Raw genomic sequence first — 20,816 nt, forward strand, 5'->3', positions numbered from 1 at the left:
GAAGGGACTCTTGGTTTGAGGGAGGTACTGAATCAGGATGTTAAAGGATGCTTCTGCCTTACAGGCACAAGAAAGTGAAAAGGTCCTTTCACAAGAAAGTCCATGTACCTGCTGGTCAACAGCCACAGCATCGAGTCCATTATACATAATATTGACCCAGCCGTCCTTGGAAGCCAGAACAAAGAGGGACATCAGAGCCTGCAACATATAAAGCAAAACTGATGTGGAGCAGGTGCATCTGGCAGGCAGAAAAAATTATTGTGGGTTTATGCTCTAACACACACAGCACTGCAATACTCTTCCCGTGTCTCTGCACACATCAAAACCTGCTCTTTCCCTGGACAGGGACAGGGTGACAAGGTGCCATGTGCAGCCAGACCCACCAGAGGAGAGAGTTTGTGAAGAACATCAGCTTCATGGCGGGAGAAAAGAGAAAATCAAGCTCTCTGCTGCCACCACTTTTCTTTCCCACTCATCCTGTAAGTATCATTTTGATACCAACCAACTAGTGACACAGCTTCTGCATGGGCATGCATGCCAAATAACTGCTCCTTCTGGCTTTCCAGACACTGCATCTGTTCCCTGGGGAGGAGACAAACCCTGTGTTGGGTTCCCATCAGAGGGGGGGGCTGTGGGCAAACTCACCTGTCCCAGGTTGTCGAAGTTATACTTGTGGTGCACCCACTTGTAGTTGGCTGCCACGCAGTCAGACCGGTTGGTGATGTTCCTGATGTCGACTCCCAGGCAGTGGTAGAACTTGCCCTTGAAAAGCTGCAGGAGGGGAGTGCCCCATCAGCCCCTTTCCCCACAGGGTTCCCCATGCTCCCTGGGATGTACAGAAGCTGCCAAGATGCTGCATGGCCTGCAAGACTGCAAGCCACATAGAGCACGACAGGGACACCACCAACACAATGTGTAGCACAGGCTCAACCATTGCAAAGGAGGCAGGACCACCCCTGTAAGCTCACACTTGGCTTTTCGGCCTTCTCCATTGCTCCAGGGCAGCAGTGACTGTAAGCCCACCATCTGACAGCCCTTAAGGCAGCCTTTCTGGGTACAAAGGGAAAAAGTATCTTCTAATCAGTCCCCTAGAGTAATCTTCACTCCCTGCTTCCCAGTTACTGAAAGTGCTGATGGGAAAAGAAGATCTCATCTGAGGGTAAAGAACCAGAAAAAAACATCCTCTTCTTCTCATATATATTTTTTCACAAAGCTGCACTGCACTTCTATGACTCTTCTGCCCAGGGCTCTTTTCCCCATATGGAAGGTACTGGATTGTGCATTTGTACAGATGCATCAGAGCAAACTAAGTATAGCGCATTCCCTGAGATGGAAGTAACGCCCACACCCTTGCTCCTCTGCAATGCAACAGCCAAAAATAAGGAGGATTAAATTAAAAAATTAAAGAAGTTTGTGGGTGGATTTAGGGCTCAGAGTGAGGGGGAGAAGGAGAGCTGACTGGTGGCAGGGTTCATGTGAGCAGGCACTGAGCTGCTTGCCCTTGTGGGGAGACACAGGTGGGTCCAGGGAGCCCTGTGCTGTGCCAGCCCTGGGCTCTCGCTATGACACTGACTCAAACCCTGACCCAGCTGCTGCCAGGTGTGAGCACTAACTCCTGTCTCTTATGTTCAGCAATGCCTGCACTTGCTGAGCACCTGTCTGTGCTTGCCAAAGGCTGTGTCATTATGGAGATGACTTGTGGAAGAAGGTAAACACAGAAAATTCACTGGCTTCATTGTCTCTCCTGCTCTGCTTGGCTCCCTGTGTCTGTTATAGGACCTGGGGGTACAGATGCCTGTGGGGTGGGGGCTCAAGGGCTGTTTGATGGACAGTAACAACCTACCTGCACACCCAGGATGCCAAAGATGATGAAGAAAGCACAGCAGATGAGGACAATGTTTCCTATGGGCTTGAGGGAAGAAATGAGGGTCTCCACCACCAGCTTCAGACCAGGGGCTCGGCTGATGACTCTGGAAAGGAAGGAAGGGGAAGGATGACAGAGGTTCAGGGCAGGGACGTTTGACCTAAGCTAAGCATTTTCAGCAGCAGCAGACTCCTGTCTCCATGGGCAGTGACCCCTCAGTGGAGATCCCTCCCCCATGATCAATAGGCCTTTTTTCTCCCATGGATTTGTTCTTTGATGAGGTACCTCCAGCATCAGACCCATATGCCCAAGGGGGATCTCCTTGTGGCCTATTGCTTGTTAAAGACCCCTCTTTGCCTGGGACAGCTGATCTGACCCTGGGACCCCTCCTGGGGGTAACCAGTGGGAGGAGGGGGCCAAGCAGGGCTCAGTGGGGTTCTGACCGGAGGGGACGGAGGGTGCGCAGCAACCGGAGCACTCGCAGCACGCCCAGGATTTTGGCACCACCAGCAGAGGCCACTGAGACCACAATGTCAATGAGAGACACGAAGACCAAGAAGCCATCCAAGACGTTCCAACTGCTGCGGAGATAAGCCTGGTCCCCAAAATACAGGCCTAGAGAGACCACCTGGAAGAGAGGGGAGAAAAGAGGGAGTGAAATTTCTATTGCTACCTGATAGAGGGCAACTATGGAGAGAATGGGAGGAGGGGGAATAGTTATCAACTCCTCATGACACTGAAGTCTCATCTCATAATCTTTTCCTTTCACCTGGATGTCTGTGAAGGAAAACACCTTTTTTCTGCCTCCCTGAGTAACATGACACTGTAGGGGATACACAGGAAATCTTTCCCTGCCACACCAGAGGCTTGGGGAAATTGGAGATCACCTGGGAGGTAAAGTCAGGCACCAAATCCATACTTTGGCTCTTAAAGGGGTAATTTGTTTGTCAGCAGTTCTCAAAAACAGTGGGTGCTACAGAAATTGGTGGTCATGGGGAGATACTAACATCCTCCAAATCACAGTCAAAATTCAGATATGAATTTTAGGGGTTTAACTTCCAGCACACAGTTTTAGGACTTTTCCCCAAATATGAGAAGGGAATAACAAGGTTTTCTGATTGTTGCAAAGTACTTTGACATCTATTGAATCATTATCTCACCTTTGAGCATGTCATTAATATTGTTGTAATGTCCCCCGTTCTTGCTCCAGGAGAAAGGGAACGGACATTTGACATCATTACAAAATCCATACTTGAGTGCCAGCTATCCTTCATGAATACTAAGATCCAACTGGATCTAATGCCTGCAATAAACATTTCCTCTATGCCTAACAAGACAGGACTGAACCCCAGGAAGTATCTACCTTTATAAAGGTAGAGGGAAGGACTGGCACACCAAAAAGATGAACACATTTTAAAAGGGTGTTGAGCAAACATGAACAGTGTTTGACACTGGAAAAAGGCTCTGAGCTGTTCTCCAGTAACTTACCTTCAATGTCATCTCAGCTACAAATATTGCTGTGAAAATGTAGTTGGACACAGTGAGAAAGATTCTTTCCTAGAAAAAAAAAAAAATTTAAAAAACCAAACCGAAACAAAAACAACAACAAAAAAACAAACAAACAAACAAACAAACAAAAAAAAAGAGAAAGATCTTAAATGTATTTTCACTGCTTCTTGTTACTCTGTCAGTCCCCTCTGATGATCTTGATATTTCTGCATTCCTGTGAAGGGTCTGAAAGTTGATGAAATAAGGGAGATGTTCTTGGCAGAGGTCAGTGCTAGGCAGCTTTCAGCTCATATACCTTGGCTGGGACAGGATCCTATGCAGCTCTGCCAGACCATAGTGGATGGGATTTTTTTGCATCCTGCAGATCTGGTTTCAAGGCAGCCTCTGCCCTTTTCTGTCAGTGTTTCTCAGGCCTAACCTGCTGCACGGACCTGGCACTCCTTCCCAAAGAGCTGCTGAGCACAGACCACTGATTGTGTCCAAGTGCAGCAAAGTCTGGGAGTCAGCTAAGGCAGACAAGCAGAAAAAGTAATTTCACATGCCAGCTTGAGCCACCTCCAAGATAGCTCAAGAGCAACATACATGAATGATGATGTGCCATTGCTACAGCATGGAAGTTACTTCTATCTCTCAGTTCCACTCCTTGTCCCTTTTGCCATTCATCCCTTAAATGCAGGCTCCTGGAGGAGACACTTACTTTCCAAGACAGAAGGAACTAGGTTTTCTGTGTTATAAAGTGGGTCTCCCCATTATAAAAGCCTGCAGGGGAAACACATATTTATGTCAATTACTAATACTTAGGTATTTGAATAGATGAGTCGGAGCTGGTGTTTAATGCTGAAGTTCTTCCAGAGATCATAGGAGGACCAGGAACACTCAGGAACCACTGTTAGAGGTTGTGCTATAAAGTGGGTGACAGGTAATGGTTCTCACCGTGCTTCTGTGCTCAATCTGGGGTCTTTCCAGGGCAATGGTGATGCAGTTCAGGAAGATGAAGGCCAGCACTACGTGGTCAAAGAGCTTGTGAGCAATAATGGTTTGGCAGAGGAGGCGAAACCTGCAAGAGAGTTCCAGTAGGCATCTGTGCCTTGGGCAGAACAGATTTAGGAACAAAGAGGACACAGAATTAAGTATTCTGGCTAAAACTGGGCTCCAATATAGCAGCTTTCCTATCTCTGATACTGATGTCCCTTGGAATGGCAATAGCCCAGGGTGGTTAATGGTCACATAGGGAGCCTGGAGCAGAGCAAGGGCAGAGTAATGTGCTGAACCTCCATTTATTTCTCCAGTGCCAGAGTGGTATCCTAACCACTATGACCCTGTGCTCCTCTCCTGCCTTGTAAAGAGGCTGCATTCCTGTTTTCCTCCAAACTCATACTTTGTACCTCTCCACAGCAAAGAGGCCACATGCTGAAAGCTCAGGAGAGGCAGGTAGGTTGGCAGATGTGGGGAGCACACTTCTGAAAGACACTGTGTACATTAACATAGGTGTCACAGAGAGCAAAAAAAGCTCTCCCTTGTGACCTAAAATGAAAGCCCTTTCTATTCAAGGGGGAATATGAATGGGTGACAATAATGTTAGCTGGGGTACGTGGACATTTTCGTCTGGTGAGATCTCTTTAACAGGAAGAATTCAACCCAAATTTCCTTTTTTTAGGCAAGAAGAGTTCTAACTTTACCCTAAAAGGTGTGATATAACTGCTGGTAAGTTGGTACTGGTACTCTAAATTAAATGAAGATGCTATTCTGGTACCAGGGGAGGAAATATCAGTATTATGGAGTCATCAATAATGCATTCTTTATCCTCTTTGTGTTAACATTAGTATTCCCTGCCTTGCTTTGCTATAAATATTTATGATTACAGAAAATAAAAATGGGATGCTCCAAAGGGAGGGAAGATCACAATAGCTATTTAGGATGCTCAACTTTCCTCTCATTGCCACAATCTAGGAAAAGAAATGCAGTTTGGCTGTAGAAGGAACAATGGAGGAGAAAATACACATTCTCAGCTGCTAAGTTTGAAGTTGTCACCTAGCACCAGGGGATATGGCCAGGAGAGCAAAGAATCTGTCCCATCTTCTCAACCCTCTCATGGCAAAAACTGCACAAACCTGTTCTGTGGAGAGAAGAGATATATGGACCAGTCTTCCCGTAAGTCACACCAGTCTGGCTTATAGACTTCCATCATCTTCCGGATGCGAAAGCACAGGCTCTGTAGGGATGCAGCAGAAGCAATTGCCACTGGTCACCTTCCTACTTGCCTGAGAGAGACATTCTTCCTTTCACATCTGACTCAAATGCACCACTACCTGCTTTTCTTTAATCCCTCGATTGAGAAAATCAACTCAAAGGCAACAAGTCATGGAAAAGAAGGTAGAAGCTGCTTTGCCAGGGCTTGTTTACCTCTTGGCATCTGGTTTCCTCCCCAGATCATGAAAATAAAACTGCTGGTGTCCCTTCTAGAGTAGGATGTTGTCCCATGATGCCTTCTTAGAGGTGTTGGAGGGACTGTGTTACATGAGGCCAATGTTTCCTCCCTACCTCAGCTAAATGAGAAGCCAGGACAAGAAAGCTTTCTTTTGGCACTTGGGCTAAGAATTTCTTACAGACATTTGAACATGTCTGTTCAAATTTCTACTGACTCTCACTCTACTTTTTCCACTCTCTGATCTGCTCACAGATTGCTGTCCCCCAGGCTGATACCACAAAACCCACTTGCCTTGCCTGTGGTGCCTGTGCTTCCTGCTCTGGTCTGCTGATGTTCCCCATGCAAAACTCCCACTCTTGCACTGCCTGACCTCCCCTGCCTTGTAGAAATCACTGGCTGCACTGCTTTGAAATAACAGCCCCTGACTGACCACATGTATGTTGCACACCTGCCTTCCTCCCACCACCCACCTGCCTTGCAAGCCTTACAAGGTGGTGTGAGCTTGTCTGTGCCTAGAAAGTCCTATCTGCATTTAGTCCTCCAGCTGTCCTCCAGCTCTCCTAAAGCACCTTTGCTAGCTTTCCCATCCACACGCAAGGAGACTGAAACTTGAGGATGGATTTGGGGTATCCCAGAGCACTGTGATGTAACCCCAGAGTCCTCCACCAAGCACTCACATAATCTATTTCTTCATCGTCCTCTCCCCGTTCTTTGTGGTTGTTCATCTTTGGAAAGATCTCCTTGACAATACTGGGCATTTTGCCATTGCAGTCCTGATGCTCACTGGCCCCAGGCGGTGCTCCCAGCCTGTGGGTCACTCTGTGGCCAGAAGGGACCGAGGCCAACTCCAGCAGGTCACAGGAGCCTTTGTTATCCAGAGAGAGTGTCCGGCGGTGATGAAGCACCCTTCCTGTCCCATCCGGCTCCCCATCTGCCGCCTTGTGTGCTTCCCCAGACAGGAGGGACTCGTGCTCAGCGGAGGGAGGTTTGTGTTTCAGGCTGTGTCCCCGGGCCAGGCTGTTCCAGCTGGAGCGACGGCTTCCCCAGGCTCCGCTGCGGCTCCAGGCACCGTAGTGGGAGCTGCGGGAGCTGGACTGTAACAGAGTGGGATGGGGACTCGGTGACTCTGGGCACAAGGAGGGAGCATGTGCTCCTCTCTCAGAGCACAGACTGCTTCCTGAGCCCCTAAGCCAAAAGGCTGCCATTTATCAGACACTGAGCAAGTTCCATGGTGGGAATTCAGCAGCAATCTCAGTAAATCTGACAATAAATTGGTAATGAGTTAGCAATGGTGTTGACTGTGATTACTTTATAGCACCATCTGTGTGCAAAGCACTTTCAGGGAAGGTAAGTAATAAAGCCAAAGGCCAGGTGTCTGATATTGTTACTTACACCAGCACAGAGCAAGAGTAAAGTTCTCAAAGAATCTGACTGGCAGCTTTTTACACTGCGCTGGGGTTAAGCATAACACAAGGTGATGGATCATCTGACACACCATCTTTGAGTCCAGTCTTAGTAAAAGGGAGAAATGAGAGAAACAGGCTTGTTGGTTACAGCCTAGTCCAACCACATGAGCAAGGTATCATGTAGTACATGGCTGCCAGCACTCCCTGTTTGGAAATAACAGGGGCATGAACCCTTTAAGCACCAAGGCACTCCCCAGAGCTGTGTATGCCAGTGGGTAAAAAGCCCAAAGCTGATGTTACAAGGTGAGCAGGTCTGAGATGTACTGGTTAGACAAACTCGCATGCTGGGGAAATGCTATGGGGCAGGAGAATGTGCCATGGGGAGCTCAAAGACAAGATTTCCACTGTTACAAAAGCTCTGATACAATCCCATCTGTAATGGCACTTGGTGGTTCTGCCATCACTTCTTAAGGCAACATTTTGTGTCCTTTAATCTAGCAAAACAAGGAAAAGGCAAGGAGGAAAAACATGTTCCACTGTAAGAGGGACACTGTCTTCCTGGTGTTCTCCCTCTCCCACACTCAAAGGATTATAGATAACTAATCTTGAAATAGACTTCAAAAATCTGGAAATTTAGAAAAATAATGTGTACTGAGCTGGATTCTAAAGACAGGCAATAGAGTTGTGTCAGAAGTCTACAGCAGCAGAGCAATCCTTCCCAGAAATCCCCAGATGATGGCAGAAAACCAACAAAGTGCTTGGCCTCAAAGGAAGGGTATGACACAAATTTCTACTCCCTCACTCACCAAGGACCGCTGGTCATAAGTCATTCTCCCCAGGGACATCACACTGCTCTTCCGGGAGCCAACGGCAACTCGGATCTGGTCAAGCTGCAGTGAGTTGCGTGAAGAGTTTGTGACCCCCCCAGAAGCCACTGGTGGGTTGGAAGAGGGCAAGGATGGGTCCAGGTGCCCATTAGGTGTCACAGGAATTGCACAGAGCTTGGGATCTGAGTGGAAAGAGGCAGAAAGAAGAATGAGTAAAGAAGAAGTTGGGTTCCTCACTATCCAGTGACTGTTTTGATGACTAAGCAGTTGAGCACGTTAACAGCAGGTAACAGATTGTTAGCCATTTAGCACCAATCAACATCAATTTCTCTGATTTAGGGTGTGGTGACAAAGGCAGTGCAAGCTGGGAAGGCTTAAAAGTCATTTCCTCAGCCTCCAAAACCAACCACGACGAGCAGAGTGGTGGCCAGGCAGCCTCAGACTGATGGGCAGAGCATGAAGGCGAACAGAGGGACAAGAGGGTGCTTCTGCATGCCAGGAGCAGACACCAGCATCTTCAGGTCTGAACAAATTCCACCAGCTGTCAAATTGGCTACTTAAAGTAGTTAGGCTGAAACACTGAGCAAGAGACTAAGATAGAGGGATAGCCACAGCTATCCATGTACTGAGGTCACCTTAAAATTCCTGCAATCATACTGCATACAAAAACTGCATCCCAGTCTATCCTACTACACTGCCCTTCTTCAAATGACTGATCCTTGACCTTTAAGATCTAGGACACTTTTGAAGGAAATCTTAAGTCCTGTCGATGACCATCAGCATTTTTTGAGATGCATGGAAAGGACAGGATGTTGAATTTTAGTGCCTGAAAGGACTGGAGCAATCATTTTTGTTTGACTTATTGCATAATGAAGGTCACCTATCCACGTCTGCATGACAGGCAGCCATGATTCCACTAACACCTCTGTAACCTCTTCCTCCTCTGCCATCTCAGGGGTCTGACTGCCTGCATTCAGCATAAGCTCTGATATGGTGCAACCATGTAGCTCAGGATAGGACTGCTTTGAAAAGAGCTTAGTTGCAGGAAAAAAAAACTGTGAGCCAAAAACTGGAGCCACTGCTCCCTGCTGTGGGAGCTGCATTTATGCTCAGAAATGTGCCCATGGTGCTTGTCTGAGTTGTGCTGTGAGTATGCTTGTACCTGTCCTTGCACCTTACTGATCCTAATCTTGTCTTGCTAACTGGACTTGGCTTGACCTTAGACCTTCCTCACCACTGTGGGTTTGCCTGGTAATTACTGAACCATTGGCAGACCTTTACTAGTGTCAGTGGACTTGCTCTGCTCACCTTGTGCAAGAGTGTGCAGCGTGGCCCCTGCCCTCCTGCCTGGCTCTTTGTCCCCTTCAACTCCTGGCTCACCATCCATTGCAGAGCAAGCTACTCTCACTGCTCCCTGCCATCAAGTCCTGTTTGAAGTACAATACCTCTTGTAGAAAGACTTTCAGTCTTTGAGGGATAGAGAGCTTAGCAGGCAGTTTCTACTCAGGTTGTTCCCACTGTTAATTATCTCTCCTTGAAAATATACGGCTTTTTTTCAGCCTGAATTCGTCTAGCTTGAGTTTCCGACCTTTCCAATCTCATTATGCTTTTTTCTGCTCAATTAAAGAGCTATCTACCACCGCAACCTCCTCCTTCTGGTCTACAACTACAGAGAGAGTGATCAAGTAACTTTCCTGATTTCTCTAAGCTTCATTAGTCTCTCACTATGAGGCAAGGCTTCCAAATTTGCCTGAGTCCTTTTTACCATCTTGGTATCCCTTCTCCAAATGTGGGTTTCAGATTTGGATACAGTGTTCCTGAAATAGTGACCCTGAAGATAACCAGAGACAGCCTCACTTCTCACTTCCAGTTGCTGTTCTGGAGGTCATTCAAGAACTGTTCCACTTAGCTACCACATTCCTCAGGATGCCAACATGTCTCTGTTTTTCCACAAATAACACCACAAACTGGCATAAAGTTCAAAATAAAAACTGGCAAGTTCTCAGAAGTGGGAGTAAATTTTCTGCAGAATCTGCTTTTAGGTTTCTCACCAACAGTAGGACCCAAGCAAATAAGACTGTTTGAGCCATTGTACCTGAGCCTTCCTGGACCTCTTGGAATTGATCAAACTCCTCCATGTTTGAAGAACTCTGATCTTCATCTGAGTATGACCGGTTGGCATCACCCTGGAACACAGAGATTTAGAAGTTGGAAACTCAAACACAAAAGACCATTTGTTTTTGTCTTTCATTTCTGGAACAACTGCAAAATTGTCCTTGGCAGTCAGGCATCGTGTGAGCACTGGAAAGAGTCTTCTGTGATCTGGGATGGCTGAAAGACTGCACTGCTTCTTTGGATGGATAAAGGGCTCACCCTAAGGTAGGTTCTGTTGTGTTACGCAGAACAGAAATTGTGAATGGCCTTCCAGAGAGCCTCTTTCCTTGCAAGGAATAACACTCATTTTTTTTCTTTTGCTTAGTGGAATACTACCCTAACAAGGATTATTTCATGAGTGAAATTAAAGAGGGGTGATATTTTCTAAGTCCTTCAGTCCAGTACCCTCAAAGTGTCACAAAGGATCCCTTTTTAGCACCTCTATTCCTCTTCTGATGAAGACTTGGTGGCAGCTCACCTCAGCCTGGAATCCCTCCACAAGAATGGCCACCAGAAGATTGAAGAGTACATAATTCCCAAATGTCATGAGAGCCACAAAGTAGAGGGAAGCCCATGGTGAGGTGGAGGCCATGCCATTATAGAGTACAACATTCCAGTCCTCCTGGGTTAGGATCTGCAAGAGAGGACGAGAAACTCAGAAAACATGATGGAAGAGCATGAAGCATATTCCCAGAAAAGGACAGTCAGAGAATACACATCAGGACCAGACCAGGCCTCTGACCTTCCCCATTAACATACACCCACTGTCACTGTCCAGCTCTTAGCTGAGCAAGAAGAAACAAGAACAGCCATTAGGACAGTCATGTGCTGAGGTGAGAGCGTTAAACTTGGGAGTTGCCTCAGCAGGAGTGACCTTTGCACACTGTCTTCTAGGAAAGAGGAAGGTCCCCTATTGAGATATACACCAGGTGCTTGGTTCCAATATGCAATTGTTCTTCCTCCACAACCTTTTGTGCTGTCAGGAGTCAGTGCAGTGCTCCTCAGTGAGGAACAAGCATCTCCTGATCCTCTTCACTTTGCCCTGGCCCACCCATAGAGAGCAAAGTGGGCTCACCTGGAAGACGGTGACGATGGCCCACAGCAGGGAGTCAAAATTCTTCCGGTCAGGAACTGTATCTCCTGTGTCTGTCCTGAGGCTGAACTTGCAACCAAAGATGTGCATTCCTAGGATGCTTTGGAACAAGATGATGTCAAATATAAATATTTCTGCTACCACAATGAACTCATCAGAGTAATTATCTTCTCATGAAAATCTAATGCAACATCACAGAAGCAAGGGGTACAGCAACACAATCAGACCACTAGGAGCTATCTGTGAAGAAGGAACTACATATTGCAACCCTGTAGGTGACCAAAAAATTTGCTTTCCATCTCTTCTGACTCAGAGCCCATATATTCCCTCCAACCTGTCAGTCAGATCTGTCCTTTCTATTGTCCTTTTTGCTCTCATATGTCTTCATCTTGCTATCAGGGCATCCATGGCATGCACAGACAAACTTTCTTGGTTGCTTCCTGCTGCTCTTCTGCCAGAATCAGCTTCCAGACTGAACTGTTGCCGTAGCTAGTCCTGATTAGCAGGAGACTTCACCTATCCTGTAATGGGACATTATGCTCAATGTCTGCATTTGCTGGCAGTATTTCACCACCCTGTCCAGGCCAAAATCCTCAGCTGCTGAATCCAATTTAAGGCAGGAGCAAGTTCAGTCCTTATGAAAAAATAAATATTTGTCAGTACTGTCTTGGCCTGGAGCAAAGGGCAAGATGAGTTATGCAGTCATGCTCTGAAGCCACACAGTGCCACTCCAGAACACTGCTGCCTGCTCACCTGAATATGAAGATGAAGAGCATGAGGAGCATGCAGAAGGTGGCTACGTTGTCCATAGTCTTCATCAGCACCACCAGCTGTCGGCGCAGCGCCGGCATGAAGCGCACCAGCTTCAGCACACGGAGCAGGCGGAATGTCCTCAGCACGGACAGGCCCCCGTCTGCCTGGCCAATGATCTCCCAGATGCTGTGGTCCAGACAGGCATGGCAAGGATGAGGCACAAAACAAAATACAAGTGAGCAAACAGAAGAAAACAAGGAATAACAAGGCTAAGTCTTCACTTTGGCATTGGCAGTACATAGGAATATGCCCCTTGTTGACGGAGTGACAAAACTATCTTTCATTCCCTCAAAAAGGAAATAAGCCTAGAAGTTTCTCTCCTCAATTAGGTGAAAAGATATCTCATAGGACCTGGGGGACTTCACCTCAAACTTAAGGATAGCTAATTGGACAGGAGCCAAAAAGTCCCGTCTGAGCAATTTACTAGAAAAAGAAGAGAACAAAGAAACTAATCGCTTTTGTGAGGTGTTTTACCAGGGGCAGGAGGACCTCTTGCACCTGGCTCAGTTTTTCTCTGTAAAGAGTTTTGTTATTTTGTCTTTTATTAAAACCTTTTTGTTTCCAACACTACCACAGAAGCCATCCTGCTGATTTTATGCCTTCTAAGGTAACTGAGCTACCTTGGGTGTGAAATAGGTCTCCAAGAGCTTATGAAACCTGGCTCAAGGAGACCCCTATTTCTGCAGTACAAAGGGATGAGAAAGAAAATCTGTCTGAGCAAGGCAGAAGTATGAACTACAGGCTTATCCTTGAATGATGAAAGCTGCATTTATTCCTTAAGAACATGAATGTGGCAGTACATGTTGCAGGAATTAAGAAAGGCTTGCAGCATCAAATTCCAGCAAGACAAGTTCTTCTATCACACTTTAAACCTTTGTAACATCTTCAATTTGTGCATTTTCGAAATATTTCACAGCTAACCTTTGTTGTGAACTTAACAAGGCAGTTGCAACTGCCTCCAGTCCACAGAGGAGAGAACTAAGGGACAAAAATGCTGTGTGGCTTCCATAGCACTAACACCAAGCATTGGGAAAAGACATCTTGGTCTCCCAGTCCTTGGCCTTGTGCATCAGCCCAGCTCCTCTCAGTGTAGCTGCTAAATCCTTTTTGAAATACTCTGCAAGCTTTTTGGTACTCTTTTCTGTGCATATTTCAGCTGATCCCCAAGGCCCTTGTCACCTGATGATGACGATGATACTGTCAAAGATGTTGTAGGGGTTGCGAAGGTAATCAAAGAGACCAAAAGCAGCAAGTTTCAGGATCATCTCCAGGGCAAACATGCTTGTGAAGACAACATTGCTGATCTCCAAGATGTTGGTCAATTCCTCTGGCTAGAGAGAATGCAAATTCAGAGAGTCAGAACTGAAAGAGCCCTGAAATTATGGGAAATAAAGTGTTACCATTCCCAGGGAACAGGGTTTGCAGGGAGTTGCAAATTTCCCTGGGTGAGACTAGAGTGGAGCTGGACAGTGACACTTGCACTCCAATTCCTGTGCAGATTTGCTACCTTCATCATAGATTCAATCTCTAACAACTTTTTTTACTAGAGAAAATCAGAGGCCCCAGCCATTCACACAGCCAAGGCTGACCAAGCATCTCCTACATCCCACCTCAGATCCCGTCCCCCGGGCTAAAGGCAGGGCAAAGAACTTATTTTGGGTAAAGAACTTATTTTGGGCAAAGAACTTGAGTATTTCTTGAATGAGAGCAAAATTGGCTCATTTGCAGTCAACCTCTTCCTTCAAGAATTTCTTCCTCTAAGGTTTCCACAGGTAGCTGGTGCTTTTTTTTTTCCTGAAATTTTGAAAACATTTAAATGACTGGAAAGCAGTTCTCCATTTTCCTCTAAATATCACTGCACTAATCTGCCCCTTTCCTCCCTATTTTTTCACTTCCCCATTTTTCTCTCCCCCTTTCCCCACTAAACCCTTGTATGCATTAGTTTCCTGGTCTTGCTCCATCAGTCTTATGCCTCTATCCTCAGAGTGGTCTCAATAATTACCCAAGAAAATATCAAACTAGACAAGACAACAGCAAGGAGGACCACACTGCTAAAACCTATCTGTAAGGGACAGGGAGAGAAGAACAGGGTGAAGAATACAGAGAAATGGACAGGAAGAGGAGAAAGGCAAGTGCACAAGGTGAAAAATCCAAGAATGACACAAGATGACTGTTGAAAAATAAAGAGGATGCATCTTCCTTTGCATTGGTCTGAGCTCTGCCTGACCACCAAGCCACTCTTTTAAGCATCACATAAAATGGATGGGAACAAGAAAACTGCAAATGCCTGTTGTAGAGAGCAAGAGAGGACAGACATTCCTGGCCCTGTGGAAACAAAAAAGTGAGTCCCTGCAGGTCAGAGCCAATATTTTTAACTCAGTGCCCACGAGGAAGGGAAGTCATGGTCTCTCCCCATGGTCTGCAAAATTGCTGTTTTGCTGAAGGGTGGCCCTTGCCTTGGCCATGCCTGTTACCTATACAGCTGGTGGAAAGGGAAGTGAGGGAGGAATGCAGTTCTGTTTCTGGCTCTCTGCCTGAAGCTGGAGTCTGCTTTAACCCCTGCTCTGAGGCCCCCAGGGGCCAGTATCCTTCCAGGTGAACAACTGATCTGGAAACTGCTCCTCACAGCTCTGGCTTCCCATGCCCTTTGTTAATTTCTTGCACTCCTCATTGCAGCTTTTTATTAAAATAGTCCATGTCTTTAAAATGAAAAAAGTGGAGATGGATCAATTTCCATCCATAGTTACATCTGAAAAGCAAAACCACCCTGAAAATGATGGAAAAAGGAGTGGAGATGAGAGAAGGAATGAAAAAGTGCATGTGGGAAGAGAGAGGTGAAGATCACTTCACTGAGACCCAGCAGTAACAGTTGCTGAGAACACGAGGTCTATATGTTAAACTGAGATGCCAATTTCAGTCTGAATCAAACCATTATGTCAGTGAAAATAAGCAATGCAAAAAAACAACAGGTTATGATGGTGGGCTTATTCTCTGCTCTGCTTTCCATACATTCTCTCATGCTTTTGTAGGGAGCAACTGATGTTTGAAAAACCATGCTTGCATCTTGCTTGTGGAAAAGGTCACCTGCTCCTCTGTCTCTCCTTCCCTCCTTGACATCTGTTTCTCTAGTCAATCCTCACCTGTTAATCTGTTTCTAATGGACCATCATTCAGCCACAGCAAAGCATCCTTCCTAAACAGAGGAACGGGAAAGACTAGGCAGAGAAAGACAGAAAGAAGGGATAAGCAGAGATAAAAGCAGAAAAAGAGAAATCAAAAAACAAAGCTGGAAAAAAATTAAACTGACTAGCACCCACAAGAAGTAGAGAATGAAAGAGTTGTTTTAAATAGTGTAGCAAAGAAGTAAATGCTGGGAAAGGAAGATCAACACAAAAGAAATTAACTCAGGAAAAAAAAAAAAGAGGTGATAAAAAGGAGCCAGATGGAGAAGCACTAAGGCAGATCCAGCATTGCAGCCGTTTCTGGAGATGGAGCTAATTTGTCAGAGTGCAAAGAGCCATCAGCTAGAGGCCAAGGCTGCAGGGTGGGGCTCACCGGGGTTGTGTCCTGTGTGGCAATGTCCTTGTTCCTAGGGTGGTGTGGCTGGGAGTGACAATGGACGAGGCAGGTGTCTGGGACCCTTCTCTGGCCAGGGAAGTGAGAACTCGATGAAGAGGACAAGCAAAGGGGAAAATCGGTTCTCTCCTTTTCTTCCTACCAACACATGGGCTCTCCAACACGATGGATGTGTCACCTTGCAATTGTGAGGTCTCCCCGGGCTTCCACAGACAGCATTCAGGCATTCAGCATCTGAACCCTTCCTCCTCCCAGGTTTACCTAGAAACTGTACATTGAAGAATCTCCAAGGAAAGAACTGAGCTCAAGGCTACTTTAGTCCAAGGAAAAGAAAGGAACACCAGAAATCTCCCCACAAGCAGTCTGTTCACATTGCCAAGACAGGACAGACTGATTTACCCATCACACTAGAAGTGGAACTTGAACATAATTATGGGAGCTGAGTATTGGGGTAAGGAGGATGGCTTGAAGGGGCAGAGATCCCAGGGGGCAAGGCATGTCCAGAGCCAGTGTTTTAACCAGAATGGTTAATCTATCCTGTGTATGGATCTCTTTCCCAATCCATGAAACAATCTAATTCACATCTTTGTGGGATAAAGTCCTCCATCTCTAACAATGTTCATCAAGTACTGAGAGTAAAAGATATGATTCAGATTTATTTCAGCACTCCTGTCCCATGATCAGAAACTAGAACTGGGGCAATAGAGGACAGCAGCTCAGCTTTTTTCTCCCTTTCAATTTCTTACTAACTTTGAAGCTCTTTTGCCAGATTTGACTGAAAATATAATTAGTCCATTATCTAGCAACAGACAGAAACTCCTGCATCATAGGAAAGGCTAAGAAAATACAGATCCCCATGAAGCAGAAAAAAGTTTCTCCTAACCAGGAATAAATTTGCAACTGTCTAGAAACTGAAGAGTAATTGATGTGACCTATGGAGACCAGCCCTACTGAACCTACACATCACCGCCTCTGTGATGAGATCACGAAAAAGAAATATTCCATAAAGAGATCTCTCCACGCCTGTCTATTTTTACTCACAATTTCAAAATCACTTGGCAATAATTAGAAGAGCCATAAAAATCAGCTATAGAACATACCAAATTTTACATAAGTTTAATCACCACCCCACAACCAATGCAGGATTACATGATTGGTTCTACAAGGTTCTACAAGGCTGAGGTAGCGTGGTTTCATCACCACTCCAGGGAGACTGTTCCATCCTCACTAAACGTCAGTATGATGAGCTGGCTTGGACATTTGCTGAATGTTTCTGACAAGGAGCAAATGACAAAAAGAGAAGCAATAACTGTAAAATACAAACTTGCGAATGCAATAAATGCTGGTATAAAGTGAAATCACACAGGCTAAAGGATATGAGGGTACTGATCCACAGGATGGATCTAGTTAGGAAACAGGGGATCATCATCTAATCCACACAGAGAGACCTCATAAAATACTGATATGATGTATGAAGGAAAACTGTAAGTAGATTCTGGAGAAGATAAACCAAGTCACTCAGCTGTCTAAAATGGCTGCTAATGGCAGAGAGGCTTGAATCCAACAGGCCATTCAAGAAATACATGATGAGAAAGGCAGTCTGGGAGATTCAGCTGGGACAAGATTTTCATTCTCATGCTGAGTAAGGGAGAAAAATCAGCAGCACCAGACCCACTGTGAATATTAAGAAAAAAATAAGCCTCTTAAAAGAATTCTTCTGGACAGCCACACGAATCTAATATTTTCTACACTGGATTTTAAAAATAGACATTTCCAAATAGAGGCAGATCTGAAGAACTGCTAAAACTATTTCAAGCAGGGCAAAGCTTGAAATGATGGGGCTTGGCTTATGCAATGTCTCAGCAATATCTAAAGGCCTAATACTGAGAATATTACATGGGATATTGCAAACTGATGGATTTAAATAAACATAGCTATTTACAAATGATATCTTGTTATAAGATCATGGATTAAAAATGACTCATAGAAATTCAGTTTCTCCTAAAATGAGTTGATTTCCCTCACAAGAAATATATATGCAGATGGAAGCTGCCTTGGCCACACAATTAGGAGTGGATGAATAAGCCAAACTAAGCCAAATTCCAAGGTCATTTGAATATGAGTAAAGGTATTTGAGTTGTTGAGGTTAAGTCTCCTGGAAGAAAACCACCATGAATATTAAACCCCTGAATTATAACAAACAGTTTAAATTCATGTCTTTCTGTCTGTTGGTCAAGACAGGGCAACACTCATGCATGTGCTCTGTCCCCTGAGTTCCTGTGTTTATAAGCCTGAAACTTGTGCCTCACCCCTTAACCTGATGGCTGTGGGTGCTTTGCTGGTGAACAGCCCATAAAAAAGTGGAGTGCCAAGTTGCTGACACACATGCCATGAGCTGCCCAGCCAGGAATGTCCCCAGAGAGTGGCTGGGCTTGTGATAGCTCATGTACCAGAAAATAAAAGCTCAAGAGGTCTCTACAGGCATTAGCTCTGGGTCAGAAGATATCACATGATGAAATAGCTGAAACAACAGAAGCTTCTTCAATCATAGGATGGTGTCACCCTGCAAATCACAGATCCTGCTGGGCAGAGGGGCTTTGCTGGATTTCGTTCTGTGAAAATTTGTGGTTTTTGGAGAAAAGATAACAGGGAAAAGAGAAAGAAAGGAGAAATAAGTAGGCAATGAAGCACCAGCCGAAGATGTACTGATGGCGTGGTTTGAAAAAAACTTGAGGAGACCAAAGGGAGGTACAAATGTCTGTGTGCTTCTGAGTTAACTGCTGACAGAAAAGAACCCAAAATTCATGGTATGGTATGAATATGTTTTAGTTTTGTGCCAGGATAACAGAATTCAGTACACATTTTGAATAAACAGGCTGCACCACATTTTTCAGTTATGATCAGTTTGGCTGACAGCTCTTCTGGTAGAAACAGCATGCAGGGTCATAAGCTTTTCCCAACTACTTATGGATAAAAAGTGATAGTACAATTTTGAGGACTGTCATTAAGGACCTGCTACAAGAAACCCCAAGGCTGCAGAGGCAGATCCTACTCTGCTGCAGGCTGTACAAACACAGCAGAGGCATCCTAGAAGGGCTTAAATCTGCACATACAATAGCCAGAACATGAGAGCGAATTCTCTATCTCCAGCTCAAGTATTCTTCTGTCAAACTATTATTCACGCTGTGTCCATTAAACCAGGATGAACAATGGCCCTTCCTGCTTAGTGATCACATCTTTAAAATACCAGTGGGCAGTTTTCAAATTGTCCTGGGCTCCAGCCCTTAGTCATCTCTCTGCTACGTGATAAATACTTTGCTCTTTTTTATCTATTTCCATGAGTCAACCCCTCCAGCGTCTTCTTCATTCTCCTCTCTTCTGGGCTCCTGCCAGTATTTTTCTGGTACTGAAGCAGCCAGTGCAGTTTTGAATTCTGGGATCAAATTAAGGTGTCACAGCCTTGTATCAGAAACTAGCTGGGCTTTGAAAATTGGTTTAAAGCTTGAAACGTGGGTGGGATCCAGACATCTGAGGCTTCAAATACTGCCTCAGACACTGTGTTGCCTCAAACAGGGAATTTAAGATACTCTGGGTCGGAAGGTATCTTCATCCTGATACAGCACAAGACAAATCTGAGTGCCTTGCTTGAACTGGGCTCCTTGCCTGTCTCTTTGCTGCCTGAGATTGTGCTCAGGACCAGACTTCACCGTGGCCCCAGAGCTTCAATACAGTCAGCAACTCAGTAGTGCAGGAATCTCTTATTTTGTGATCTGGGTAGACACATGGAGTGAATCTTGGTCACATTCAGACTGGCAGGATAGATCTGAGATGTGGATGTTCTGCATGGACTGTTCAATGCAAAGTGCAGCAGAGCTACCAACCAGCAATGCAGATGCAAGGTCATGGGCATGCTTAACCCCCTCTGACACCGGCACTGCACACCACAGTGTAGACACAGTCTCTGTCTCCCAGCTATAAAATGAGGGCACACAATTCCTCTCCATCTCACAGGTCTGTCATTAGGATAAAGTATACGGCTGACTCAGAGCTGCCTGCAAACTACTGGTGTGAAAGTCAAGCCTGTGCCCACACCTGCTGCTTGTGTCTGACATATCTATCACTTCTTACTCTCAGGGCAAAGGAAAGGCTCAAGCAGCCTGAGCCCCCAAAGTGACTGGAGATTGGAGGTGGTGTCTTTCCTAGCCTTCTTGTATAGATAGAATGTGCTCAGACATCTCTTAATTAAGTTGGGAAGGCTAGCAAGCTGATGGATTTGAATTGAGATGCTGGTGAAGTGCCTCTGACATCCCCAGAGGGCACATTAAATTAACCACATAGACTAAGGATTCAGTAAGCTAATGAAGAGAGAAACGAGTGAGAGAGATGAGGAAGATGGAAGAGATGAGGATGAGTGAGAAGAGGACAGAATGTGGAGACAGGGCAAAAAAGAAACAGTGGGATGAATGACCAGGGAGGAGGAAAAGAGAGGCATTGAAAAGAGGTGAGAGGACAATACACAGAGAGAGAGAGAAAGCGATTAAGTACGGTATAAGAAAGCAAGAGACCCTGCAAGATCCTGAGGCTTTCTCCAAAGTCATGCTGGGACCATCTGTGCTGCAGTCTGAGGTCCAAATTGCTCAGTCTCTGCCTCCACCAAGTTGCATCAACTGCTTAGCAAGGCCATAACCCCCAGCAGGAGGCGGAGTCCACACTGCCCACCTTGTGCCCTGAGGTGCTTTACCTGTTCGTGGTGCTCAATGCCCATGCTGATGGTGTTCACCAGGATTGCAATCATGATCCCACGGTTGAAATACTTGCTGTCCACAATCACTCGCAGCTTGACCCTCACTTCTCGCCACATGTCACTGCAGAGCTTCAGCCGTCCTCCTTCTTCCAGTTCCTCCTCCTTCTCCAGCGCTGAGGCACCCTGGTCCTCTTGGCTGCCCTCCCCCTCCCCCTCACTGGCCCCTCCATCCTCCTGGTCTGAGCCAGTGCTATCCAGCACTGAGAGCCTTCTGGATGCTTCGTGCTCTGCCCTATGGCATCGGGGGCAGTTGGTGGGATCAGAGGTTGCTGTCACAGCAATGGGCTGGACTAAGCCCTGAGGAGGGCAGCCAAGAGAGTTGTGCTGCTGGCAAAGCCCTGGA

General features: G+C 45.9%; 1 protein-coding gene across 5 annotated transcripts in view; it reads right to left on the minus strand.

Moving 5' to 3' along the window:
- Positions 1-20,816, minus strand: part of CACNA1I (calcium voltage-gated channel subunit alpha1 I) — a 177,887-nt gene that overhangs the window by 33,693 nt on the left and 123,378 nt on the right. For all 5 annotated transcript variants that reach the window (XM_036400209.2, XM_036400208.2, XM_036400212.2 and 2 more), the window contains 15 exons: positions 20,411-20,811; positions 13,274-13,425; positions 12,035-12,220; positions 11,264-11,381; positions 10,667-10,822; positions 10,130-10,220; positions 8,014-8,216; positions 6,479-6,895; positions 5,485-5,585; positions 4,307-4,430; positions 3,353-3,421; positions 2,308-2,492; positions 1,844-1,970; positions 646-771; positions 109-198 (listed from right to left, as the gene is read on the minus strand). In XM_036400209.2, the coding sequence (XP_036256102.1) occupies positions 109-198; positions 646-771; positions 1,844-1,970; positions 2,308-2,492; positions 3,353-3,421; positions 4,307-4,430; positions 5,485-5,585; positions 6,479-6,895; positions 8,014-8,216; positions 10,130-10,220; positions 10,667-10,822; positions 11,264-11,381; positions 12,035-12,220; positions 13,274-13,425; positions 20,411-20,811 (2,546 nt within the window). The remainder of the gene's footprint in view (positions 1-108; positions 199-645; positions 772-1,843; positions 1,971-2,307; positions 2,493-3,352; positions 3,422-4,306; positions 4,431-5,484; positions 5,586-6,478; positions 6,896-8,013; positions 8,217-10,129; positions 10,221-10,666; positions 10,823-11,263; positions 11,382-12,034; positions 12,221-13,273; positions 13,426-20,410; positions 20,812-20,816) is intronic.

This window comes from Molothrus ater, chromosome 5, assembly GCF_012460135.2.
Source record: "Molothrus ater isolate BHLD 08-10-18 breed brown headed cowbird chromosome 5, BPBGC_Mater_1.1, whole genome shotgun sequence".
Lineage (NCBI taxonomy): Eukaryota > Metazoa > Chordata > Aves > Passeriformes > Icteridae > Molothrus > Molothrus ater.